Source organism: Mixophyes fleayi, chromosome 3, assembly GCF_038048845.1.
Source record: "Mixophyes fleayi isolate aMixFle1 chromosome 3, aMixFle1.hap1, whole genome shotgun sequence".
NCBI classification, from domain to species: domain Eukaryota; kingdom Metazoa; phylum Chordata; class Amphibia; order Anura; family Limnodynastidae; genus Mixophyes; species Mixophyes fleayi.
The window spans coordinates 41,221,644-41,249,608 of record NC_134404.1 but is presented as its reverse complement, the minus strand read 5'-3'; the positions used below and the strand labels follow the sequence as shown (position 1 = coordinate 41,249,608).

General features: G+C 40.2%; 1 protein-coding gene across 1 annotated transcript; it reads right to left on the bottom strand.

Annotated features, from left to right (window-relative positions):
- Positions 1–38: 38 nt before the first annotated feature.
- Positions 39–27,359, bottom strand: LOC142142629 (uncharacterized). Its single transcript, XM_075200498.1, has 22 exons — positions 27,193–27,359; positions 25,501–25,562; positions 25,306–25,398; positions 21,522–21,649; positions 21,274–21,417; positions 20,855–20,938; positions 20,563–20,733; positions 20,226–20,322; positions 18,392–18,615; positions 16,315–16,468; positions 16,025–16,230; positions 14,980–15,085; positions 10,386–10,576; positions 9,411–9,519; positions 9,013–9,182; positions 7,256–7,329; positions 6,116–6,243; positions 4,531–4,720; positions 3,447–3,585; positions 1,948–2,050; positions 992–1,087; positions 39–120 (listed from the first exon to the last, which is right to left on the bottom strand). The coding sequence occupies exons 1-22, from the start codon at positions 27,225–27,227 to the stop codon at positions 116–118; spliced, it is 2,709 nt and encodes a 902-aa protein (XP_075056599.1). The 5' UTR covers positions 27,228–27,359; the 3' UTR covers positions 39–115.
- Between the last annotated feature and the right edge of the window lie 606 nt (positions 27,360–27,965).

Sequence of the window (27,965 nt, the reverse complement as noted above, 5' to 3'; positions counted from 1 at the left end):
GTTGGTGCAATTTATACATGAAATACCAGACTCCTCCAAACATTATATCCTCAATTTTATTAGCAAAAAAAGGGCCTTAAAATATGCTGTTAAGATGTCCCCGAGGATGAGTGCTTCAAACTGAAAAGACAAAATAGATTGAATTACAAAGTGGCTTTCAACAGACAAGTTTTCAATCATCTTTTATGCATCAATAGTCCATTCAATTCAGTATTCTGAAAATGTATGAATGGGGATACAAACATATCTACTAGCAAATCTTAAAACGACTCCCTATCCTTCAAATTGTTTTCTGTAACTAAATGGGCAAATGAACAGTGGGACTTACACTAGTCTGCAGTTTTTTTTCCCCCTTAAATTATTTTTTTTTTTAAAAAAAATTGACTTGCATTTTGCAGCCAACTATGCATAAGCCCCAAGATAAACACCCTTATGCAGCCATTAATTTAGGGATGTGTATAGTCTGAGGGAAAGTTACTTGTACATAAAGAACATTAACTTATGTATCGCACCCTTTTAAACTGACCAGTCAACTTGACTGAATGTAGGCTGCATTATAGGGTTAGGGATATAGTCAACCCAATGCTGTCTATATTAAGGTATCTAAAGACAATAAACCAATTTGTTAACCCAATATAGTAGATATTCTGAAAGACTAAATAAATGTCTTGCCATCAACCATATACAGTTTACAACTGAATGTTCAGGCTTTAAGTGTGGTTACATGCCATACGGTCAAGCATTTTATGGATTAAGTAATGGTACTAAAAACCCAGAAGTCCCCCCAAAATATGGACCCCAACAGAACTCTAAGGATGTTGCTGCTCAATTCTCCCAACAAGTTGCTGCAAGACTCTACGGAAGCCAATAACTCAGTATTCCAAGTGACAACCTGTGTTTCACCTGGAAAATGTAATCTCAGAGCAGTGACAGTTTTTTGCTTAAAGTGTTCAATTAACATTTAAACATTTTAAATGTACGAGATACATACAGTGCTTGGTGTCAGGCTCCACTTTGTGTGCCAGAAATACAACGGCTTCGGAAGAGAGAGATCTGTGCTCATCAGTATTTGATTTTACACTACGCCCTGGAATGGAAAGATAGTTCAGTATATAGAAATCTTATGCAGCAGGTGGTTTTATGCACATTGTTTGGGCAGCCCAGGTCAAATTACATGCTTCACTGAAGCAAAGGAGAGGTTAAATATCTTTAGACTGAGGAAAGACCAAGCTGGAAGCTTTTGGTTTCTTCTTATAGGCTTCCCCTGCTTTGCAACAATCTGTTACCTATTAATTCCACAGCTTCTTGGAGGAGCTCATGATGGCTGAATGAAAGCACAAAATTCTGAGATGAGGGGTCAGCGTATTTAAATTTAAGGTGGAGTCCATTCCGCAGTTAAATAAAGCCCAACTAGTCAAATTAAAATGTATGTCACCAATACTCTGCAAAAGTTTGGCCACCCTTCTAGTGAAAGGACATATATGTTTACTTCCCCCCATATTCTTATAAAATAAAAAATAAATAAAAAAAAGTGTAGGAGTCATATTCATAGTGTGTACCCCACAGAAGTTGCATTTACTACCCTCCAATTAAGCATGCAATTTAGCCAGGGGTGCCCAAACCTTTCTATACAAGGATAGTTTTGGCCCATACAAGGGCACATTGCAATTTTGTTAACATCCATTGGTTTTTATCCAGCAACCACAATTACAGAGCCAAGACATTTTTATCTTGCTCTTTGGTGACATCTACTAAGTGTCCAAATTTCCACATGATCACCGTCTAACTGTGGGGGGGGGTTGACCAAGGCCGATTGTGGGCACAGCTTGTGTAGTCTGTGGCAATTGCACAATTTTAGTCTGGAGCATAAGGTTTGTTAGCAGGGTATTTACAGTAGACTGTTTTTTGCACCACAAATACACCAGGGATACTAAAATGAGCACTCACCCAGTCTCTGCTTGGCAGGTATACAAGAGCCAATTCCTGTGCATGCTGGATCATTGGAGAGGTTAGAAGAATCGCAAATAATCACATCACAATGAAAATAAATCTGGAAGAGGGATGAGAATATAGTGTCTAAACCCAACACAAGACATCCGATATTAAGCAAGAGGCCGCTGCATACGATGTGCATGTTTTATGTACTGGTCACAAATCACAGACACCTTCCTTCTATGATTTGCAAGTCAGACCGATTAACTGATAGACTAGGGTAGAACAATGGTTGCCAAACTTTAGTGTTATCTTTTTGCCCATCAATAGAGATGAGTTAATCTAAACTATTGATGTTAATCTGTTACAGATTAACAATTCATTAGTTTACAGCCCCTCATTCTTCCTGGAATGTAGAAAGATGGGTGTTCTAACTGCAGCTCACTACTCTAGGTCAGACATACTAACTGTAAAGTGTACTGACCAGTACATCAATATTACCTTTCTCCATCTTTTAGTATGGTCATTAGCCAGTACTTTTCATGCATTATAGGTGTACAAGCCCCAAGTAGTACAAAATATACCAATTTGTGCAATAAAATTATGAAAATGGTTTGTCCACTTTGTTAGCTCAAATGTCACCAAGGCCAGTCACATCTGCCATTTTCTTGTTAGAGCAATGGTTAGGCTATATTTGGCAGGGTGATGTGGGCAATAAATCACTTCCAATACCCTGATCAAATGCATACATCTACAAGCTGTAGGTCTGCACAGGGTAAACATGCAACCAATTGTAGTTTTGAATGTGTAACTGCACACTATGTGGCTTTGCTGACAATTCATCGCTAAATATAAAGAAAACACTAATGCGCAGACCTGCAGATTTTTCTGCATCTGAAGAATATGCACATTGCAAGATGCTTGGACTTTATACATCAATAAATGGGCGTGTCCATGGGAACCTTTTAACCAAATGGCAGTTGTAATTAACACTATTGAATAAACAAAAATAAATGTAACCACCCAAATCTGGAGCAGAAAATGCTAGAGCCACATGTGCTGTACATTACTATATTTTAATTGACATTTAGAAAAGTCAAATGTTCTATTGTATAGAAACAAGTTCTGCAACAGGCAGAAACTAGAGTCTAACTTTATGGTGTGTCCACCACACCCCTGGCAGGAGCAGGACCATTTCAATCAAGTATAATTAGATATATTTTCTCATACAGTCACTACAAAAACGTTGTCCGAGAATTTAAGCGTAATTATGAGACAGCAGGGAACGCGAGTGGCTGGTGGACATCCAACATCATGTTCTTGGACTTATCCCTCCACAGATCTACAACACTACTGATTTATTGCTGTAAATAAAATCCAATACAGCAGCAGTCAACACCAGATGTCAGACAATATATGGGGAAAGTCAGGTTCCTTGTCCAGTGCATTCCTGCCTATAGCTGTCCTACAGAGTACCAAGTTTAATACAAAGAGTGGACAACATATATACTCACTGCTCCCATGTAAGGTACGTTATCAGCTATAAAAGTAAATGCTTTGACTTCAAATCTTTTGAAGTGGGAAGGAAACTGTACTCTGGAGTCTGCGGTCACACGGTGGAAGCTTGTTTGGTAAGGTTCACTATGTTCACAGCTGTAAGACGAAGCATAGCCATACAAGTATTGGTTCCAGCAGGTCAGTATCCATGAGAATACAGCCCATCAATCCCTTACATGTCGTCATGTGGTTGTTCCTAGTTACCATCCCATTGTTTGTTGGCTACTACTACACAGTTACATTATTAGTATAGAGGCTATAGTTCATGAAATATAGAGACAAGCAAGCACTCAGCAGGGATATGAAAAGTTGTTAGACACCTGGCCAGCTTCACCAGATGTTTTGGCAGAAGCCGACATGGACCTACACTTGGTGAATGCTGCAAGATGAATCAAACGTTGCATCATTACCTAAATGCTTGGTTGCTTTTACCAATGGTTCCACTATTCTAGGGAAACTAAATAGCCCAGTGGGGGGCTGTGACTTCTGTGAATGACTACATATCCCCTGTACAGCACTATAGCCACCATGGTTCTCCAGCATATACTCATGAGTACATATGCTCCAGTGCAATTTGTGTGTTAGTGAAATGATAGATATGGTAAAGTCATGAATGGTCTAGGAGATACCACTTAAATTTAGACGACATTTAGAAGTTTCAGGCTACATCTTCCCCCTACAGCCAACCTGTGCATAGGAGCTCATCAGAATTGAAGAAAACCCATAACACATACAATCAAGCCTTTCATAAAGTATGGAAAGCTTTAAATATTTGTGAATGTTAATGCACAGAATTTAATGGCTGTATGCAATCTGTAGATAGCCCCACATTCAACTCATATGGAAACATTAACAGCTGTCAGTTCCAAAATCAGAAGCTGGGGAGTTGAGTCCCTAGCTCTAGCAAACAGCCATATGCAAAGCTATTAGAGAAGAGAAATCCAATGCAAGTAGATTTCCTTAAGACCACTCATGCCCAATATGTAGTTGCAATGGAGAAAGTCACTTCCTGTGCTACTGTGAAGGAATATGTAATTTTACCTGTTGTCAATAATGGGCCATGTGGGAAGACTGCTCATTTCAGGAGTTGTTGTAGCCCAGCATCTGTCCAAGAACAATTCTAACCGTGGATCAGAACTGAACAGCAGTTCAACTTCAAAGTACAGGGAGTCCCTCAAGTACTTCACAACTGGATAATCCACATCACCGTAGAAGTCAGTGTATGTACGGTCTAAAGATAAGGAAAATGGTTTCCCAAAATCAGAAGTTATAACTGGAGTGTCAGTCTGCATATTGTTAGTGCACTGAATTCTGGTTCTATAAAATGGTTCTCTGCATTTATCCACATTGGGCTGATAGCCAGTCTTAGATCTCCTTTGTCAATATTAATGGGCAGATTAAATTGCACGCCAGGTGACACATCGTATCTCTGGAGACATTGCGTCAGTTTTTACAGAAATTAACACTTGTTTTCATTTGCATCCCATAGAAGTGCATAAAGTGAGCTGAGATTTTACTGTAATAGGTGTATCTGATCACGGTGATGTTTAGTGGTACCTCGTGCCAAATTGAATCTGTCCTTCAGACAGGCTTTACAGTGATGAAATGATCTTCATGACAACTCATGAATTCGAGTAGACATGTTAAAGTACAGTAGAGGTATGCATTTCACAGGGTGGTACAACAATTTAGCCAGGACCCAATACTTTATGGTCTGAAGCCATTGCAGCTACAGGCTGCATGTTGCATCGACTGTTTAAACGACAGGTTAGAGAGGGGTGGGGGAGATACCCCATTTCTTAATGGTGACCATTTACCCAGTTGCACTCCCTATAGTGTTAGAAAACATAATGTACTCAACCCAAGGCTACAGGCATCACATGATGGATTTCAACATAATTTGAGCCAACACATGGATTCTCTATTGTAATCTAGTTATCCCAAAAAGATAGTTCCACCCCTCACTAGTAGCGTCATACTTCCATGATCACAGATCAGTGTTCCCTCCTACAGTGTTGAGGAATATGTTTAAACTCTGTGGGAGAAGAGATGTTAAATGCAATTGCTTCATGATGGAAGAGTCCCCTGCCTGGACAAATCCAGAGCATTCCAGATAGTAGATTGAAGTTTGGCTCAATATTGTTATGCAATGTTACCGAGGCACCTTTGATACTGGTGTAGGCTTAAAACACCAAGTGCCCCCTGCCAAACCAAAGAATGGTACACAATGTAATAGTGGATAGTCTCATTATCCGTGTCAACCAAATAGTGGCTTGGAATGCTACCATTGCAGTCTGGTTAACTCCTTTATGAAATGTTAAAGTAAATATGGGATCAGATAATTCAGCCCCCCAAGAGACAATTGAGTGGAAGTGGACAACACACATCTCTACAAAAACAAAATGTCCTTGGGGCAGAGTTACAGAATGTTGTAAAATACATGAACAAAAAAAAAAACCAAAAAACCCAAAAACAAATGCAAAAGCCACTGGATACTTTAAAAACCCAGGATAAATCAGGCCCCATTTACAAGTTTTTACAATATGCTTGACCACATTGTAGACCTTTTGTAGTTGAGCCACAGGTCACTTACACCTGGTTTAGAGGAACAGAGGAGAGTCCTTACCTTTACTTAGCCTTAGAGTCAGATCAAGGGACGCTATTGCAGACTGTGCACTGGGTGTTGGGTTGTCCTTATAATTGTAGTTTATGAGCAAGGTTCCATTAATTGTGTAGCTGCAGGAAACATTCATTCTGCACAATAGTAAACCAAGAGTTAAAGCATGAAGTATTGAAAGTGAAGTTTGAACTGATCTTTAGTCCACTCTACAACTTCATTGGATTCTACAAAGCCCCTGCACCAACTCTGCCCCATCTGTTCTTTCAGGACTAACATCTAGGCCCCTGCATCTTGCACAACTGCAAACCATCTGGATCCCTACTGATGCCCCATATTTTAAGCTCTCATGGGCAGGTCCTCTACCCTACATATATGTTCACTCCTGGTCCTTCTTGCTTGTCCCCTGCAGGTTTTATTCGGAATGGTTTTCTGCATGCAATTTGTTAATTGCATCCCTGCATTTATCATTCGGCTTACCTATGCACATGTAAGTTTTCTTCTCTCATGTAGGCCTTTTTGGATGTTTTGTTGTGTACTTATTTATAAATACAGTGAGGCAGCTGTTAGCAGTTACAAAGTATTGTGTATGGTTTAATTCTCTATTTACATTGTCATCCCCTTATAGTTTTACCTCCTGTCCCAGTGTCATTATATAATTTTATTTATAAGGAGCCACAAATTCTGATAGTGGTCTCCTTATACATTTTAGTACAGTGAATGTTAAGGAGAAATCGCACCTCCCAAGAAGGGTCCTTCATCCAGATAGTATTCAGTATTGATCCCCCAAAATTAGATATGTATCAAGAGCTTCCTTGATGTGGCTTAAAGTCCCAGACACTCAAGGAACAAATCTGGGCAGCACATCTATGTATACATGGAAGGTGCACTACAAAGAACCTCTACCTGTCACTCTTCCATTTGTCTGCCAATTTTTATTTTTTTTTCTAAGTTCTAAGTAAAGACAAAGCATTTTTTATATTCACTTCCACTCTTTATATGCAAACAGCTTTGTGTCAGTGTCCCATATTTTGTGCTCTTCAAGTGAGCAAATCAAAATGGGAAAGGAATGGAATGTGTACAAGTTTGTTTTGGAGAAAGGAAACCATTTAAGGGAAAACCAATCACTTGGGCTACAATGTTACTTACACGTAGAGAAGGTTCCTAGAGGAAACACTGTAGTAGGATATTTCATTCTCATATATCATCATATCTTGTTCAAACTGAAAAAGATAAATGTTTTCACGACAAGGTGAAGTCAGTTGATATGTCTAGACACCTGAACAATTTAACCAGAAAGAACAAATACTGTCCAAAGCTTTTGAAAAATGCATTTTAATAGCAATGTTATATTTCATAGGTAATGCTATTTGGTGGTCCTAGGGGCAGTTGAGCTGTTAAACCCTGCATGCAGCAGGGCTGAGGTACTTGTGGTAAGTGGATAGTTCAAGGTCATTTGTCCAGGGGAGAACATCCTGCCATTGCAAGGTGTGCTATTGTTATGGGACCTGGAAGAGTTGTATTGCCGATCCACCCTCTCGAGATGCCAGATTATGTTTGTCTGAGGGATGCCTCGATTAGTGAAGCACCAGATTTTTTTCTGCACAGTGAACCAGAGTGGAACCTTGGGAGGATGAATTGCATTACCAGGCCCTCCTAGTTTTGATATGAAGCCTGGCTATGACATTTGTCTCCCCCCCCCCCCCCTGCATTTGTTACTACAGAAGCTCTGGCTTCAGAATTTCATGGCATTATGATGTACAAGTTACATTTTGTGAAAACCCAAGATCTTCCTGGTTGCTTAGCAAGACCATCACTTGCTACACTATTGCATTGGTGGAAGAACCAATAGTGTTACTGGGAACAACCGAATGTTCTCACCAGAAACCAAAGTGCAGCATTTAAGTTTGTTACCAATTTGAAAGCAAACTACAATAGGTGGGAGTACATTCATCCACAAATGGCCCTCAATTTATTCTTCATGTGTGCAGCAAAATTGATATTCACATGGGACTGGAGTAAAGTTTACAGAAACTCAACCCAGCCAAAAAGAGATGTCCATTGACTGGTCTGTGCATTGCAGAGTACTGCTGCCTGAGTGTCTGCCAATTGGAACGGGGAAAAACAAGCTAAAACATACCCCACACATGCATTAGAGAAGATATATTCCCTAGAACATGATCGCTGCAAGATAATGAGTTCAGAATGTATGTGGAAAGAACGCAAGTAGTCAGATGCCTAGCTTTGACAGTAGATTAAAGTGTCAACAGCAAAACCAACTGCCATCTCCAAATGTTAGCTTACAATCTACTGGATAAGGACTTGCAAGTTCCTCACTAATCTAGGGAAAAGCAACTTGGCCAAGCAGAGTCATAAGGACTCAGATTCTCAAAGGTTTTTATGCATAAAGGGACACTTTGGCTTTAAGTTTGTTTCTACCACCAGGCCAAGTGCAGTGTGGTTCTTTTAAATATTCTAGCTGCTTCAATGACAGGTTGATAGATCAGAGCAATTGTCAATATTATAATAGAAACATCAATAGGAAAGGGACATGTCAAAAGAGCCCCAACCACAATGCAATAGCTAATCCTGCCTCCCAATCTAGGCAATGATTTACTGTAGAGTGTGCACACATGGGTAGCCAAATGGGACAAAATCTGCCCATTCCATGCTCCAGCTGGATCACATCAAAATGCAAGTCAGCTGACCACAGGTCCACTGCGTTCTCCCCTTCAGACTGCATTTTCCAACATGCCCAATAAAGGATTACTTAGATTTGGCTAGTTTTGGGGGTCAAGAGTTGATATATTTGATTATCTTCCCCAATATCCCAGTATGCATGGCTATATTTACACCATATTTCTATTTTCGTTCTATCCACTAGCAGACTTTAGCAAGTTTTGTACCTTCCTTGTGGTTTTACAGGAGTTTGCAGCAAATGTGAAGTGCGCCATATTACTGCTGTATTCAGCTGGCCCACACTGGGAGTCTCGCAAGGTCAATAGAGAGAGATCCATGTCTGGTATGAGGCCTTGTTTCTTTACTGTAACCTGTATCGTCCCATTTGGAAGACAAACTAGGAACAGGGGGAAAAAAAAAAATGTAATCCATTTTTTGCAGTTTAGTTGTATGAAGCAAGTTATCTAGGTGCATTTTGCCTTCTATATCCTATACATTCCATCATGGACCATGTTCAAAAGGAGTTCTGGGACAAGAGGGTGAAGATAGATCATTGATTACATACCAAACAAATGGTCAGGCAAAATACACTTACCCTATTAGTTACCCAAAGACAAGTTCTTACCCACTGGAACTTCTACTGATTCGCAGGAAACATGAAGTTCATACAATGTAGCTCCACTCTGGTCTTTTATGGTTAATGGGACAGTTACCACAAGGCCTTTGCTATCCACCTGAAACAAAAACCCACAATTATATTCAGCACTTACTAAAATGCCTGTAAAAGCACTTTAGCTCAAAATGCAACATGGAGGCCTATGGATGGCCTACTGAACCCCAGTACAGTGTTTTGACTAGCCAGGCATCTGACTGGATGCTGCAGTCAATCTTTTCTTCAGTTCTCTGTGAAAGTGTTCATAGGAAGTCACCAATTGAAGAAAGCTATAGAAGATGGATTTAACCTCCAGAATATATCTATGTCTTCCAGATAAACTTGTAAGGTTGACATCAAGAACTTGAGATTTATCACACCAGAGTTCAGTGTGGGGGACCCACAGATCTGGAATGAACATATTGAAGGACTATTTAACCCTATTTGTTGTTGGTTTATGGGAGTACTAAAGCAAAATGTAACATTTGTTGTATTATGGCAGATGGTTACAACCAGATACTACTTGTTGCTGCCATTTACAATAACCTGCATAGACAGGTAGTGAAGCATCTGCTGCTAGGCTATACTCTATCAGGTTATGTACCATAATCAAGTTGAGTCACAAGTCATGACTTGAGGCCATACTAGTGGATGCCACTGTATGCAAGAGGTAAAGAGGGGAGGGCCTAAGAAACAAAAAAACACAATACCACATACACTTAATATGTTAATTTAAGATGGGCATAGCCACACAGGTTCTCGTCAAGTACTAATATGCTAGCACTTACTGAATTTTTCTATGCTCTATATCTTATAACAGACACATAAGAAACTCGTGAAACCTTCGAACGGATTCTGATTGTCAGACCTTGTGTACAAAATTTTAATTCTCATCTAGGGAAATAATCACGTATCTGAAAAGTCTCTGAAATAGATATTTGTACACACCCCATCCATGACCAGATCAGACGCTGCAGGCACTTTGAATGTAGAATGCGTCCGATTGGAAGTCAAAAGCAATCCATTGTTTGAGGTCACTTGTGTACTTTTAATATAGAGGGTCCAATCAGGCATCAGGTTCCCAATTGTGGCGGTCAGGGAAGAACCTTGTTGGCCACAGGGTCCAACAGTAGGCTGGGCTAGATTAAAGGAAAAAGAAAAAAAATGTAAGGAAAAGCCTTCTTGATTAAAAAAAATTTTGCAGACTGACAAACAAATTCAGATGTTGCTTTGAAAGTCTTATGCATTAACAAAACCTGTTCTGACACGGATAGTCAATAACTCCTAATCTAAATAAACATTTTGTGGGGGTTTAGTTTCAATGGTTTACATTGCAATTGAGCCCATCCTTTTGACTCCTTGTGATAGTATGGTATTGTAAGTTTACCAGCTGGGGAAGGAGGGCATGCTGGGACATTTAGGCAGCCCCCCTCTCCTACTGGTTCACTACATCAGGGCAGTTGCATGCAAATAAAAGATACATATATGTACAGCTGGTAAAGGAAAGTAATTCCTTACTTTTGAAGATAACCAATGCTTAAAAGGCAAGTTGTACTTCCCTATTAAATCTCATCGGAGTGACTCCATGGCAGCTGATAGGTTAGTCCCTTCTAGCTTTCGGTAGAGAGGAAATTAGAAACATGCCCAGGTGCAATATGGGTGGAAATATTGGGCTGCCATGAGAATAGTTCAACCCTTTGCTTTTCCATTCTCCATGGCAGCCATTACAATGGGAATTATCCTATATAGTGTGTCTGGGCACACAACACAATCATATTCAGCTGGATAAGATTTTATTAAATAGCTGTGTGGCAAACATGTCTCAAGCTGCAGCAGTGGATGACAGATGCCGTCTGGTGAAGTAGGACTAAATCTGTCCACTGTGAGGCCGAGGCCTGCGTGATCAAGTTGCCACAACCTTGCTGAATGGGCCTTCAGGATTTCCAGCACTTCAGTTTTTTGTTTGCTTGTACAATGACCTCAGATCTGTTTGGTTGGCGAACATCCCTTCCTGGATTCTGTCAGGATCAAAATTTGAGATCCCTTGGTGCCACAAAGGATACATTCTTTTCACTGCTTAGCGTCTTGAAAAACACTTTATTTATAGTTTTCCTTGAGTGCAGACACCCCGAACCTTCAGCGTTGAGGGCGAAACCTTTGTCAAAACTATCCTGAAGAAAATAAAGATTTACAATACTAGTTGAAGTGACTTTAGGCTCACACCACATGAAAGATTTCTTCAGAATTTTATAATAGACCACTGATGAATTCTTTTCTTGCCCACAGAAGTGTATAAATCACCTTCTGAGATTTCTTCATTTCTTTGCAGTGACCGCTCAATTTCCTATCCAAAGATGGCATTTGATTTGGATGAATTAGACCTTTGTTTAGGAGGTCTGGCAGAAGAAAGGAGCCACTTTGGCCTCTTGCTCATCTTCCCATCACAATGGGTGAGGTGACCAGAATGAATCTTGACATTACTTTTTTGATCTTGTACAGAGTGAGCATGGAGGGGAATTAGAGGGATGTACACTAGTTGAAAGGTTCATGGGATTGCTAGAGCATCTATACCTGCAACTTTGTGGGAAGAGAAGAATGTTCTCATTTGTCACCATCATGTCTTGAGGGCAGCTGAACTTTGCTTCTGGAAATATTCCAGTTAAGAGTCCTCTCCTGGATGAACTTTGACTGAGAACTGGCATCTGCATGCCACAAGTGCTGGGAAGGACTTCAGGTTTTTTTTTTTTCCTTCCCAGGACATGACTTGCTACCTCTCATGACTAGGTCGTTATCTACTTTGCGATTTATGAAGGAGACTACAGTCTTGTGTTTATAGGTATTCTCAGACTACTTCTCCTGTAAGAGGATGAAGTGATTGCATTCCAGACCACCCAGATTTGTAGAACATTTATGTGCAATTTAATTTTGCTCTGTGACCATGCATCCTGTGATTACTTGATAGGAGCTCCCCCAGCCCATGGCACTGGAGTCTATCACGAGAATTGTCAGAAACAGATGAGACTCCATAGTGATCCTTTTTATTTGAATGGCATGATCCAGAGACATGCGAGATGACAAATATGTCATCTTGCCCAAGAGAATACCTAAGGTGAAGGAAGTCATTTGAAATTTAAACTTTTAATTGCCATGCCAAAGACTGGATCATAGTGCGTTTCTTTTTGATAGATATGCTTTTGTACTTCATCTAATTGGACCCCAAGAAATTTTATATGCCATGGCACAAGAGGACTTTGTTTTGTTTTTAATAAAGGCAATTACTTGAGCTATAGTGGATCAGACCATGCGTTCTGATTTTCATCAGAAGTATGCAGTCCATGTAGGGCCAGACAGTGATCAACCGTTTCCATAAGTCTGCCACAAGTGTAATACTTTGGTGAAAGATTCATGGATATTGCATGAAGTCTGGTGAGCTGGAAATGTTGTCCCAGGACACAGAACCTGGATAAATCTGGTGATGGACTTCAACAGGAATGTGTAAGGAGCTTTAAGGTGTATGAGAAAATGCCCACAATTGAACTTAGTCTCTTGCAAGGATGAAGTCTACTTAAATATATGAAGCCATTAGTTTCAAAATGTAGTTAGAAGAAACAAGACATTATCCATCTTCCCATCCGTAGGATCTTTTATAGGACTACATTTTTCTAAAGGAGTAGTGGCCCAGGCCTATAAACTGGTGATTGCTACATTGACATATGGAATGCCTCATCAATGAAGGTATACACACATTCTAATATTTTTTGGGTAGAATTAACTTTTCCACTGGATCCCATTCTTTAGTAATGGAATAATTTTACTACCTGGTGAAAGGTAAGAACTACAATCTTCAGAGGGGAACTTCTGAACTGCAGAGATTAAGGCTTCATTCAGCTCCAATTATTTATACATGTGCCTTAGAATACCCATACAAAATAATCTGGGGGCATTTAGAGCCCAGGCTGAGTACTAGAGGTCATCCACATCTTCTAAACAATCCAGTTCTGGCTGGGAACCTCTGTCCCAAGTCTATTCATGTCTGGGACCTACAGACCTTGCATAGTATACAAATCTTTAGTAACAAATAATTGTCATCCAGGCCATCAGCTCCTAAAATTGAGTAGTGGTCAAGGGGATTACATGTTGCATAAAAGATCCCATCATAATCAGAAGATGGGTCTGTGGAAAGCTATGCTGCTGGGCTTTTATTTTTTATTTCCCACCACAGATTCTACAAGAGTAGATATTTGAAGAGCATTACCAAATATCCAACTTAACGAAGCCTAGAAAAACCAAACACCCGTAATGTAGGCCTTACCTAGACATGCTGATCTTCAGCTGGTAAACTAAACCAGTGTAATGGCTGCCATGTAGGATGGAACAAGGAAAAAAAGTTTGCACTAGTTTTCCTTCATTTGCTATGGAGGGGAACTTGACCCTAGACTAACGAAGTCCTGAACTTTTGACAACTCCAAGTGTTGCCAAAAGACTTGCCCATAACTAGGTAAAGAAAAAGTGTACCAATTATTTACCCATGTGTCCAGCAGTTGAGATTGCCAGGAAAACTGATCCAGAGGAGAATTCTATGCCACTTACTCCTTCTACAGTCCATAAATGGACTAAGTTGGGTTACAGTGTAACCTAACCCAGCCTCCATATAAATTTTAATTGAAAAAATAGTTTGATGGCACAGTTTATGTATAAAAGACTTCATGTATGTTGAGTGATATGAATATGGGAACCACCTGACCAGTTTATAACTCAGCCCTATAACTGCCAGGCTGTAGCATTGCCTGGATTTTCCAGGAGCCTTGAAAGTTTTGACCCCATCGTAGTCTCAACTGCAATCATACATTTATTTTTGAGACAGGAATTGGCATTTCTCCCCAATCCTGCAATATCATTAGACCGATACTATTGTTAAAGCCCCTTTGCACATCCTCTCTCCTGATGTATAAAGTGGTAACTGGACTCTTGCCAGGAGATGTGCTATGGTCTGTTATTATAACCCATAAAGACCGCACCAAGCACCAGTGCCTGGTTAAGACACCATGGAGCCCTCTGAGATAGTGTTTCTTGGTTTGGGGGCCAAAACTAAAACCCTAATTACACACCCACAACCACCAGCTAGAGCAGAGAAGTCTGTGCCTAGGTTGCCCAATGAATGATTTGCAAAACAGATCTAGTTTGGTCACTGGACAATAGTCATCCATTGATATTTACTAGTTAGTACATTAGTGTCTCCACAGAACCAGCACTTTTGAAATGTACACAAATATCAAGGCCAACTTTGAGTACTGAAGTTATGCGCTCCATAACAGGAGAGCACTAGAACATGGAGTACTGTTTAGATGGATCAGTATTGTATTGGATTGTTCTTTCCAAGACATTTTATGGTTTGGTTAAGGATTGGTGAGTAATTTACTAGACTTGTGATTGAATGCAAATTCCCATTTAATCATTACATTTGAGTTTTACCAGAGTAGAGTGTTAACTCTGGACCAATACAAGCACTACGAAATAAGAATTTCATTCAGGAGTTACTTACGAACATAACAGACTGTAGTAGCAGGAGTAGTGAAGGTCTCATCATATGGAATGATATTAAAGCCAAAGGTTACATTTAAGGTGAAGAGTGTGCCATCTGGGAAAGACTGAAATATAAAGTAATTTTATATCACTTCCTACCAACAATCTACAGTATAAAAGTTGAACACAACACGCTGTACATAAAACACTATTGTTTTTCAATAGAACTGCAGGCACAGGCTGATGCACACAAGGATGAGATTAATAGCACCTTAAAACAAAATTCTTAATTCTGATAAAGAATCATTTTAAGCACACTTTTAATGCAAAGCAAATATATCTCCCATAATTTGCATACCAAACTGACTAAAGTATTAATGAACCTATCGTTCGCATATGCATAGTTTAGGTGATCAGAAACGGTTACTGCATTGCAAAGCTTACTCTAGCAAGAGAGACTCATTTTAAAGCCACGTAGCCACTTCTGAATATTACCTGTCTCATGTGAGGACAGAGTGGCCCAAAAAGTGAGGAGTGGGGAATATGTGACTGGGGAATGTGTACGACTGCCACCTCTAGCAGCATGCCACCACAAACTTTCCCACATGGGCGCAAGGTTTGAGAAGTTCAGCATAACTACTATGTTCTTCTTGAAGTACATTTTACACTTAAAGTTGTGCAGGAGTTCATAAATTGCCCAATTCCACATTTATAGAACAGTTGAGTTAAGTTTTTGGAGTGTTTATGAAATCATTCATGCCTAAAACAAAACAGCCATCCACAATACCATCTGATGGTTACCATGCCATATATGGCAAAATAAAGGCATATTATCTGTGCTTGATAAATATGGACATGCACTGTCAACTACAGAAAGACAGTGCCCTCAGTATAGAGCACCGAATTATAGGAGCTGAAGTGCATAGGACAAAGGGAAATAGAATGTTGGATTTATCAGATAAAGATTATTAAATGGTAGAGACATGACTGGAATGACTGGCTGTGAGATTAGATCACTTAATAAAACACCCTGATTGTCACAATACCACAACACATACTCTTACCTCCACGGACACACGGGGATCAGTGAACGGGACTTTAAGAACAAAGGCAATGCTTCCGTTCGGGTAGATTTTTGGAGAAATGTAGCCAATATCAACGGCCTCCTGCACAGTGAAGGTCACACTGCCAATGGTCAGGTTAACCAACTTAACATCCGGCAGAAACGTTCCAATTGTGACATTAAATATGGATGTTAGTGGTATGGTGTCTAAGTGAGAAATAAAAAAAAAAAAAAAAAAAAAAAGTTACAAATACTCTTTAATACAGGAAAGTGTATTTTGTTATAGCTTACCATTTGTTAGAACGGGAGGTCGATGGTCAAACGGTGTGGTTATGTCTTTAATAATGGTGTACTTGGTTACGCCCCAGCCATCATCCACCCAGAGATCTTCAAGAAATGGTCGGATATGGTAGATTATGCCATATTCCTGATCTACAACATGGCTCTGGGAGAAAAATGTATAGTTCAGTAACCAAATAGTCAAAATTCTCATATCAGTTGTCTTGTTAATCCTGTGGCAATAGTTGTAACTACCTGGAAGTAGTCTTCTGTGGGATGTACTAAATAGATGATCACAGAAGAGGGTTAGATGATTACCTGCAGTTATTTGTTTTTTTTTTATTAACCCAATGCGTTCAATAGACGTTACAGAAGCTGTATTTGAAAACAGTAATATTTGTCAAACAGATGCCAAACTTGGAGCCCAAATGCATATTTGTGACCTCGCCAAGGCCCAAAAAATAAAAAAAAAGTAAAGAAAGTTATGACACAGCGGAGTTATCCTCCCCTTGCACTGAATGTTGGGTGTGAAGTCCTCACACCTGACATTCAGTGAGGAGCGCACAGAGAAGAGCCATAAGAAAAGACAGAAGAAAAGAAAGGCAATAGTAAGGTAAGTAAAGGGGGAGCAAAAGCAGCATGGAGGGCAGTGTCCAGCATCAGGAACAAACATTGAATTTAGTTTTTTTTCTTAATGAACCCTACAAGATTGCATACAAGTCTTCTTGGGGTCACACAATCTTAGACTTTGATTATTTGTCCCAATTGGGGTTTTACGTTTGACATGCCTGATCTACAGTAGGTTTCATATTTTAAAAATGCAAAGTGAGTATACTTTACCTATATGTATAGTAAAGTTATAATAAGTTCACATGCTTTTTTTCCAGCAAAACACCCATCAATTCTATTTACATGGGGCAATATAAAAATATATATATATATATATATATATTTTTTCACACATACATATACACACACAGATATGTACACCTGGGACTGTTTTCTATTCTAGTTTAAAGATAGGTTAGGAAGGGATCGAGGGACTTCACCCTACATAATCATTATTCTACTAAACATATTCTACCTTCAAAGATCTCACATGGCCCCCAAACCTTACTCACTCCATAATCACACAGGGTATTGAGCTTCCAATGAAATATGATAATGCTTCCTTCTACCTCAAATATAGGACATGCGAGTAGATGGTTGCACATGAATAGAAGGACTTGTAGACAACAGGCTACAGCCCTAAAACACATGCCAAGGGTCAAAACTTCACCTTGGGGAGGGTCATGTGACAAGGGGGTAGGAGGGGGCGTGGTGTTGCTGCACAACCATAGCATCCACCCCCCCCCCCCACTATAAAAGGCTAAAATTCATGGCATTGAATAGTGGGGGTGGGGCTTAATGATGCAATTAAGCCCCGCCATTCAATGCCGTGAATGTTGCTGAATCCGGGAGGTCTGCCTACTCTTCCGGGAGGACTCCTGGAAATTCAGGAGCCTCCCGGGAATTCTGGGAGAGTAGGCAAGTATGCCCTAGGACAATCAACATGATCAAGATGTAAAGCTAGAGGCACAGAGAATGTCCCAGACAGTGCTTGCTACATATTCTTTGCAACTAGGACAATTTTTTTTTATATTTGTAAGAACTAAAGAAAGTCACATGCTACCATTGAAAACAAATGTTATATAGTCCTACGCCATATTTTTGATTTTTAAGATTGCTTGTGTTCAACAATGGTTTTCATACCTATGCTTAAATTGACACACACTGCAATATTAGACCCTAAGGAATTTTATGCTCCATTATAACATGCCTGGTTCAGACAGACTCCTCAGAGTATCTCTTGATAATTACAATGAGGTTTATTATATGGATAAAATTTAGATGTACTTGGAGTTTAGTTTATTCTCATCTATATTTAAACACATTATGTTTGTAGTTTATATAATCTGAAAGGATAGAAAGATAAGCTACCACCATCCAGTGTTTTGGAAGTGAACTGCAGGTAGTCATCTTTTGTGATCATCCTTTTAGCACATCCCCTTCTGCTTCCCCATATAGGAATGTAAGATCTATACATTACCTTATAATATCCTCCTTCAGCACCCACTGGGATTCTCACTACTGTGGCTTTGCTGCTGTCTGCAATCTCATATTTCCTAGATTGAATTTCCCCATCTGTTAGATTCAGAAGGTCAATGCCAAACTGGACACTACTGAACTGCGTTATCTTTGCACCAACGAGCAGTGGAGAAATGGTCTTTGGGACGGTCCATGTGATCCAGCCATTTGTGTGTTTCACATCGTCTGAAAGGAAAGAACTTAAGCACTTTGCAACATCTAGTCGTTTCATTCCAGCCTCTATACTACTTGGTTAGTCCGGTAGCGGCAGAACTACCACTGGTGCACAGGCGTAGTGCACTGGGGCCCATGGAGATAATGGGGCCTTCTGCTTGACACATGCAGAGGATCCCTCCTCCCCACACAAGGGCCCACAGCTTGCTAGTTCTGCCTCCGATGCCAGGTATTGGTCTCTAGTTGGTATATTGCCCTTTAATTTGTGTATAGGAACTGGTACATACTGAGCCATTATGCTGGTCGTGTCAGGTTGTTATTGGTCCAAGTAATGTTTGAAGTGAAGATTTCAGAAGTGCTCTTAATAGGTTAACCCATACACTAGTACTGACAGTCTCAGTGTAGCTATAGTGGCACAGTGGTCAATATGTAACCCATGAGAATGAACCACATTAGTGTTGTCCCCCCCCCAGTACAAAAACATAGGGCCTGAGTACGTGCTCTCTGGAACAAACCATGTTACAATGCAAGGGGGTGCAAATTAGTTTATTTTGCACACAATTTAAATACCGGCTGTTTTTTCATGTAGCACACACACTTGGTGGCTTTATTTATACATGCCCTACCCCAACTATAGATCTGCCATCACATTTTAAATTTACCTTTCCCTACAATGCAACATGCTTTTGCCCAAGTGCAAAGTTACTCCTTTTTTATGCTCTCCTTAATGACTCATGCCCATAAGGAGTAAGGTAATATTAGAGTGTGCAGCAAATAATTTAGACTAAGGCCCACTGGGGCCAAGACTCAAATGAATGATTAAACATTCTCCAACATGCTGAGCATTAGGTAGTTTGCATGACAGACCTTTAAGTACCCACTTTTTTTCCCCAGAGCATTTACAAGTGATAAAGACCAAGTCATTATACCAAATGCTGAACTGCAGACAAAACCCAGTGGGTTACCTCAAGACTTTTGAGCTAGGTAAGCCAACTTTACAGTCTAAAACCCCCACCAAAACTCAATCCTTAAGGGCAAGGAGGTCAGTAGGTGCAGTTTCTGTATCTGAACTAGGCAGGTCATGATTTAGAAAACCCAAGGAGGCAACACATTGATATAGTTGGCTGCTATGAAAGGGTTTCGTCTTGGTCCCAATTCAGGATGGACTTCTAACTAGTCATTGTTTTATCATTACACCAGTAAGTAAACTGCAGCCCCTCACCACAGGTGTCAGTGAGTGGGTGCATAAACAAGAGTGTGCTCTGGCATCATGCCTGGTTTGGGTGCCATCTAATAACCATACCCTTCTGCTCAGAAAACATCAGGGCTCAGTGGGTTATGTAGAAATGGCCCTTATTTTAAAAGCAGGCTATAGGACATCACAAGTCAATTAATACAGTTGACACCACTTGGTATTATGGGTACCAGGCCATCTATATAAACCTTGTAAAGACATCCAGTAGAAGCTCATTAGCTTCTGCACACCCCCTTTGGAATTTTAATCTCTCCCACCAACAATCCCCTCCCTTGGAGCAGGACTAGTAGTTGCTTCTACTGCAGGGGCCCAAATGACCAAGCAATACCCAGGTTTATAGACCAGTTTTATAGAAAGGTAAACTCACCAACTGGGCAGGCTACGGCATTGTCAACCAAGAAAATAAACCAGCGTTGTTTGTAAAATAATGTGGCTCTTACAGTTGAGAATTCCACTCCATCAACCTGGAATACCAAGAGTAAAGAACATAGATGGAATTTAAATGGAACCACAACCAAAAGTAACTGTTCATCTCAAGTGTGGAAGGAAAATACAAAAACAAACAAACCAGTAATTCAACAGATACGGGATATTAAACTATCCACAGTAAAGAGCATGGCAGCATCTCACCAAGGAGAACTGGCTATGGTGCACACTACTAACAGCTTACTGCATAGCCTAGACAGAAAGAAGAAACTACTTACCCTTTGCTGGACAGCTTCACTTGTGTTGTAGGGAGCTCTCACCAGGGTCCTCGATTCCGTGGTATTAATACCATACCCAATATTCAGTGCAGCATCAACCATCATTGTCGTCTTTTGAGTTTGACTCCGATGGAACACAACTTGCCAGATAGACATGAGTCCACTTATAGCCTGGAAATAACAAAGTACAATTTGCTTTCAAAAGGAGAAGTTGACCAAGGGGAGAAAGCCCATAATCCTGCTTATAGTAACAGCTGAATGGACAGCATAGCACGGAGTGATATATAGATACCTGGGGAATTGCATATGACCAATCCTCGGGTTCATCCTTAAAGATACCTTCTGCAATCACTGGAATCTTCCTCCTGACAGATACCTATTAAACACAAGTTTACCAATAGCACCAGCAAAAATGTTAGGTGTAGTGTTGGGAGTTGTGCCATATGATTTTAGGCATAGAGAAGCATTCTGTAATCAATTTCTATGGATTAGGTAGAATTAAATGGAAAACCTGCACAGAACACAAGGCTAGATTTCACACCTAAATGGGGCAGGAGCAGAACATTCAGGGGGAACAGTTTCAACGTCATTCACCACCAGCTGTACACTTTATGCAATATTCTAGACATATATACACAATGAAATTCTACAATTGACATGGAGGCCTTCAAATATTTACAACATTTAAAACTAGGGTGAAGGATTGCTTACCTCCATGTAGTTTATTTCACAAGTTATCTCTCTGGGACTCCACACATAAGGACAGCTGACCACCTTCGTGTAGCTCTCTGCACTGTTCATATCTGGACTGGGCGAGATCTCAATCTTCACCGTTACTGTGAAGTTGGGGTCATTCTGGATGACAGATTAAATCAGAAAAAGGCACCCAAGTTTACCAAGGCTTATAACAGATTAAAGGGGGATGGGGGGGGGGGGGGGGTTGTAACTGTTCAACGTACCTGAAGATCAGCGTAACAGCTAAAGAGAGAGGACCTGAAATTGATATTCCCCCAGTCATCTTGGGATATTGTATAGCCGCACTTAGAAGCCAAAGCATTAGTGATCATATAGACTGTTCCATATGTGTCTGTAGAAGAATATAAGGTATTCAGCACAGGTTTTCAGATGTAGGCAGTAAGAGAAGAGACTCTAAAGGAGGCGTTTATTTTTGTTTTTGGAAAGGATGCCACTTAATCCTTGCTTTGACAAATACCACTTAGATACAACACATCCTGCCCTACTATAGTAGTTTTACAAACTGCATTCTAATGTGTGTTTTATGCAAGAACGCTGCATGACCAGGTGGACATATGCAATACTGCATTTACTGAAAGATTGTTTGGCTGGGTCATTTTGGGCACCCACTATATCCCTGCCCCCAGTCAGTAATGCCAGTGAAGTAACATTTATAAAATATGGGGTTACACAAGCCATCTGATAGTGTATTGTAGCAAGATAAGTTCTGTACAAGTTCCAAACAGCTGACAAAGGAGCAGAATTCATCCCTTCTTAGATAAAGTACTGCATCAAGGAATTAATGCAGATGCATTTCGTTTTCTAGGAAATATTCTTCAGTGTTGGGAAATCTTTCATGGTTGGTAAAGGAGGGGGGCAGGAGGGGGGGGGGGGGCGTTGAATATTTGAGGACATTCAGCAATCTTCATCTGTTAATGCAGAGACTACATTTCTCATCTTGCTTAATTTCAGTCCTGTTTCCTTTGTTTATTTGCTTTAATCCCTTGCCAGTCTCAAACACCGCAATATTTACCAAACCAGTTACCCCCCCATATGATCTTATCCTGAATTACAGATATGATTCTCCCTCTTCCATTATACACAAGCTATATGGGACTTTCAAGTCCATGCAGTCAGACATTTGTCACCAGCAGAAGTGGAGGATGGTTGCAAAAATAAAAATAAAAAAAATCAAGGTTAAGGATTTTGATGTTAGTGAAGATAGCAATGCAAAAGTCTGTTTATAGCTCATCAGATGGCACCTTTGTTTAGAAGGTTGTGGAAGAACAGCTGCACATGTTGAAGGCCAATGGGAAGCGGCTGAACTTAGTTGGCCCAGGGTTATAGGCAGTTAAAGGACAACTCCAGTAGACATGGTCACTTAAAACAATTGGCTTTGTGCAAGTAGGACTTGGTATGGTGGCTTTGCACCTACCAAAACAGAATGGACATTGAAAAAGGTACATTTATATAGATATGTTTACCTTAGCAGAGATGGGCTCAAACAATAAGGAGAAAGGAGCAGTGCAAGAGAACAAGTATGAAAGTATAGAAGACTGGAGGGGTCTACTTGGAAGTAGAATAAAGATTTGGGGACTTACAACTTTGGTTGCAACATCAGGGTGGTATTGTATTAAACAAAGGGGATGAAATGCTGAAGCCCAGCGTAGAAATGCCTGGTTCACAGATGCAAGAAGGACTTCATGCCTGGGTTTTTAAGTAGACACATTGTGAAGGAGTACAGCCTTAGATCAGGCATGCCATTACATTCTGCATAGAAAACCATTGCACAGAAGACTGTACAATGAGAGCAAACATGTCTAGTATAACAACCAAAAAAACCTGAGCAGGATGATAATGGGCGGGGTACATATCCAAAGAGGAAAGAAGCAGAGTTGCTGCATAAAGATCTTAAGGACAGGTTTAGAACTCAAGTTAAGTGTCCATTTTCCAAGTGGCCAAAGCCATTTAGTATATCCATGACCAGCAGAACATGGTTTTGGAAACTTATCAAATGCACCAGTAGACTGGTCACCCATGAAGCATGTGGTAGTTTCACTTTGAAGTTCAGTCTTACTCAGAATCTGTCCTTCCCAGAACAGCATCTCCAGACAGTGTTTGTTGTTGGACCAAACACTGTTCCCCCACAGTCATTTGACAAGTGGCAGCAAGAGCAAAGCACTGTTTGTGGGGCCACCATTGCAGTGCTTACATGGTAGCGAGAACACGGCTTGGTTGTACATATCATGGGCTCTGCTTTTCCTGCATGTTGATTGAAGGAATAAAGTTTTAGCCATGTTTGCCAATACTGACCTTTGCTTCTTAATGACCAATTCAATCAAGTCAACTTACAGCTCTTGGGAGTGTTGTCTACAGTCACATGTAAGGTTTGCATTTCCACTAGAGATGGGCGGGCTCGGTTCCCCGAGAACCGAACCCGCCCAAACTTTGCCTATCCGAGTACCGAGCCGGCTCGGTACTCTCCCACCCGGATTCCAAATCAAGGCCAAACATCATTGTGACGTTGTCGGATCTTGGGGCTCGGTTCTCGCGATAATTGAAAATTCTAAATACCCGCTTCCACAGCAATCCATCGCCATTTGACAGAGCAGGGTGTAGTCACAGGCTAATTAGAGCAGGGACAGAGAATGATAGCAATTCTGATAACAATTCATAGAGAACAGAGGATAGAGGAGTCTTTTTTTTTTTCAATATTTGGCACTACAAGTGCCTTGTTTGGGGTGCCCCCCCATTCTTTTGCATTAATATTTCTGGCTGTCAAAACTCATTTGTCAGCAGTATCTAAAACAATTTGTAGCACTACAAGTGCTTTGGCCTCAATGGATTCAAAGCAGTCCACATGTGAGCAGAATCATCAACCAGGTTCTGTCACCAGTCCTGATGGTAGTGTTCCCAGTACGTCATCTTTTGAAATCAGTCCAAAAAAACACCAACAATTTATTTTTACCGTGTTGAAGCGAAAAAGTGTAACCGAGGAAAGTGCAGATTTAAAAAAAAAAAAAAAAAAAAAGCCAACATGCCATTCTACACACGCAGTGGCAAAGAGAATGAGGCCTTCACCTTTCTTTATTAGTAGCAGATCCAAAAGTGTTACCGAGCCTAAAAGTGGTGCATAACTACTGTTACGCATTAAAGCCGAGCTGCAAGATAGCAGTAAGGCATTAGAGGAGAATGTTTGCTCTGAATCAGAAATTACACCAATCCCTGTGGAGAGTCCATCCAACAGTGGTATGTCTACTCATAAACATTCTGATAATGTACCCATAAAGGGCCTTTTCAGCAGTTCTGCTGATGTGTGCCTGAACAGCCCGAGTGTAGCCGGTGATACACCAAGTGAGGATGACACTTTGGAAATAGAAGAGGATGAGATTTGGGTAGCTGACCAGGGCACTAATGATGTTGATGATTATGATGCAGACAGATACCAGATTGCCTTTCTCAATTTCTATTTATATTCTAGACTCTATAATGGCTGAATAGTTTTCTATGTTACTCCTAGTGGAGAGGGGGTCTGATGCAGACAGATACCAAACTACCTTGTTCCATTTATTTTTACTTTCTAATTTTACAGTCTATGCAGGCTGCTTTTTTCTATTTAACTACAAGTGGAGAGTGTAATATACACCCAAAGACAATGGCTGCATTGCCAATAAGCAAAGATGAAGAGGAAGACAACCAGGTTTGTGTGGAGAATTAAGGATGACCTACCAGGGATTAACCTGTTTTCTTCCTAATTTATTAGCTTTAGAATTACCTTACTTATCCAGGAAACAGGTGGAGCACTAAATTTGGTTAGGTCATGCCCAAAAACATTGATTTTTAAACAAAATTGCAAACCAAAACCAAAACCCGCAAGGGCGGTTTGGCAAAACCAAAACACGACGGTATTCCAGATCCAAAACACAGGGGGGGGGGGGGGGGGTCAGTGAGCATCTCTAATTTCCACCCCCAATAGGCTAAAACAGGTTTTGTATGACGTCCGCTTACCAATAGCTGAAAACCTCACATATTTCTTGAGAACATACTGAGCTGGCAAATCAAATTGTATCAGAGACCTCCTGCAGCTGGAGACTATAAAATCTGAAAGAGAAAAGAAAGTCTGCTGCAAATCTGTTACCCAAACTCTACTCCAAGTGTAGCCTACGGGCAGTTTACTTATCCCCACAGAGTATAGGCAGTTACCTGAGGTAGGGGTTTGCTGCGTACAAACTTCAGTGGCCAAAACAGCAGCTAGAAATAGTAACCTAATAAACAAATAGAGGCAGTTACAGCCTGTTCTAGAAATGCTAGCAAGTTGCAATAATAGCTTTACTTCATTTGCCAGAAACCATTTACATTTGGCTGGCTTCAGTAATAACAAAGTGTTGGTTTCCAGACAAGGCTATTTAAGCAGATTTTGTTTTCTTAAAAAACCACACACACCTCCTAATTGTCCAGATTTAGAGAGGATATTCCTGACTTTAGAACTGTCCCACCCATGTACAGCTTTGACCCACAGTGGGAAAGTCAGGAAGTAACATAACAGTGGTGAATGGGCACTGTGCACAGCATTGAAGAGAGAGTTTTCAATGGGGCTGGGGATAGACCAGCACTCGGAAGCACCCACCTCACCCTCCCAACCCTGGAGGGTCTGATGACCTTGAATGAGTGCACCCTCTTCACAGCACGCATAATGTCCTAATTCCCCAAGCTGGAAGATATGGTTAATAGCAATATGCAGCATAATACATAGGGGGTCAGGTCAGAATGATGCACATTTACTGTGAATTAAGCCCCACCCACTTTACTAGTTAAGTGGGCAAGATGACAAATCCAGGAGTCTCCCCTACACTCTGAACCCCCAAGCCATTACAGAAAGTAAAAATAAAAAAAAAATAAAAAAAATCAGTATTTTCTTTATGTACAAAATAAGCTAATTCACCTTGCTTTCCTTAATGACTCAGGCCCTGGAAGAGCAAGGCTACAAGAGTATAGAATCACCTCCTACTTACATATAACAGGCTGGGACAACTCCCCCCCCCCCCCCCCCCCCACCCCCACCATATTCCTAATTTAGGACAGCCAAAAGAATAAGTGTGCTAAAATTGCCCAGATGTTTAGATTAGCAACATTTGGAGAAGTGATACTACTGGAAGAACACAGGAGATCAGTTGGCCAAAAGTAGTACCATTTACACTGCATTTTTTTATTTTTATTTTTAAGTTTAATTTCTCTGGAATTCTGTGCTATATTCTGAACACACCTACACTCATGTCATTTACTCATTTGTATAGAGGCAATCTGAACCTTCCTTATAATTATTTTCCTATTAAGAGGTTGAAGACAATCCTGAACCTTTAGCCACTTGGCTGCACAGTAACAACTGCAAGACCCTCACTAAGATCTCTCTGGTGCAGTCCTAAAAAGCAGCAGCCAGGGCTCTGCACAGACTTCACTCAAATGTCAGCCATTTGCACTAAAAGGTCAGCCATGCTTTAATCTGCACAGAGTACAGAAACCTATTCAGGCAGCATGGACACTAACAGCAGATCTTAAATAATCAGGGTCTCAACAGGCCTCTTACAACACAAAGCATCACTATTTGGCAGCATAATAAAGTTTGTGTTCACAAAACTTTATTTGCCCAATTTTTTTTGTGAATCAGTGTTATTACTTATGCAATTATATTTATTCTACTATATCATTGGGCATATAGATTATAATCTAGTATGATTTTCATGTATTTGCTCAGTTTGTGCCACAGTAAGTACAATACATGCATTTTTCAGACTTATCTAAAGTAGAATGACACATTACACCAGCAGCTTTGCAGGTGAAAGGATTAATATGAAAGCAGTCTTGAGCCATTAACAACATCAGTGCATTCAACCTTACCTAAAAGATAACTTCATCTTCTCAGCCAGGATCATTTCAGCAAGTACCAAAAATTCACCCTATACAAACCTTTATCATATAATCACAGCAGGCAGAAAAAAACCTCAGTATAAAATGCACCACATATTTCCTCAGCTTTCCCCCTGTATGACCAGTAACAGAGCAGATCCTACTGTGGAAGTGTGTTCTGCTGAGCTCATATAGCAAACTACTTATCTAATTGACCTAATTAACAAATGCTGGTAACGATTATCCTAATTAATGAAGGTGTCCAGCCATATGTTATACATAATAGCTGATGGGTACTATGTGTTCCTCTGGTAAGGTCACACATGAAAGCTGGATATTTGACAGCTTGCTTATGTTTGAAACATTATTTAAAGATCAATATTATCTAAATGATTTACAATGTTTCACTAAATGTAAGAAAAATGTGTGATTTATTGCAATATAAAAAATGTACATAGCTTTGACTATAATTATTATTACGCTCCTCAGAGTTAGTGCATTGCTGTTTGTGGACAGCTTTTAGTCTTTAGTTAAATAATTTTATTGACAGTAATAACAGTAACAGCTGCTGGACATAACAGAGTCAGGGGGGGTAAATTTATCAAGCTGTGAGTTTACAGCAGGTTTGAAAAATAGAGGTGTTGCCTATAGCAACCAATCAAATTCCAGCTGTCATTTTGTAGAATGTACTAAATAAATGCCAGCTAGAATCTGATTGGTTGCTGTGGGCAACATCTCCACTTTTGAAATCCACTGGTAACTTG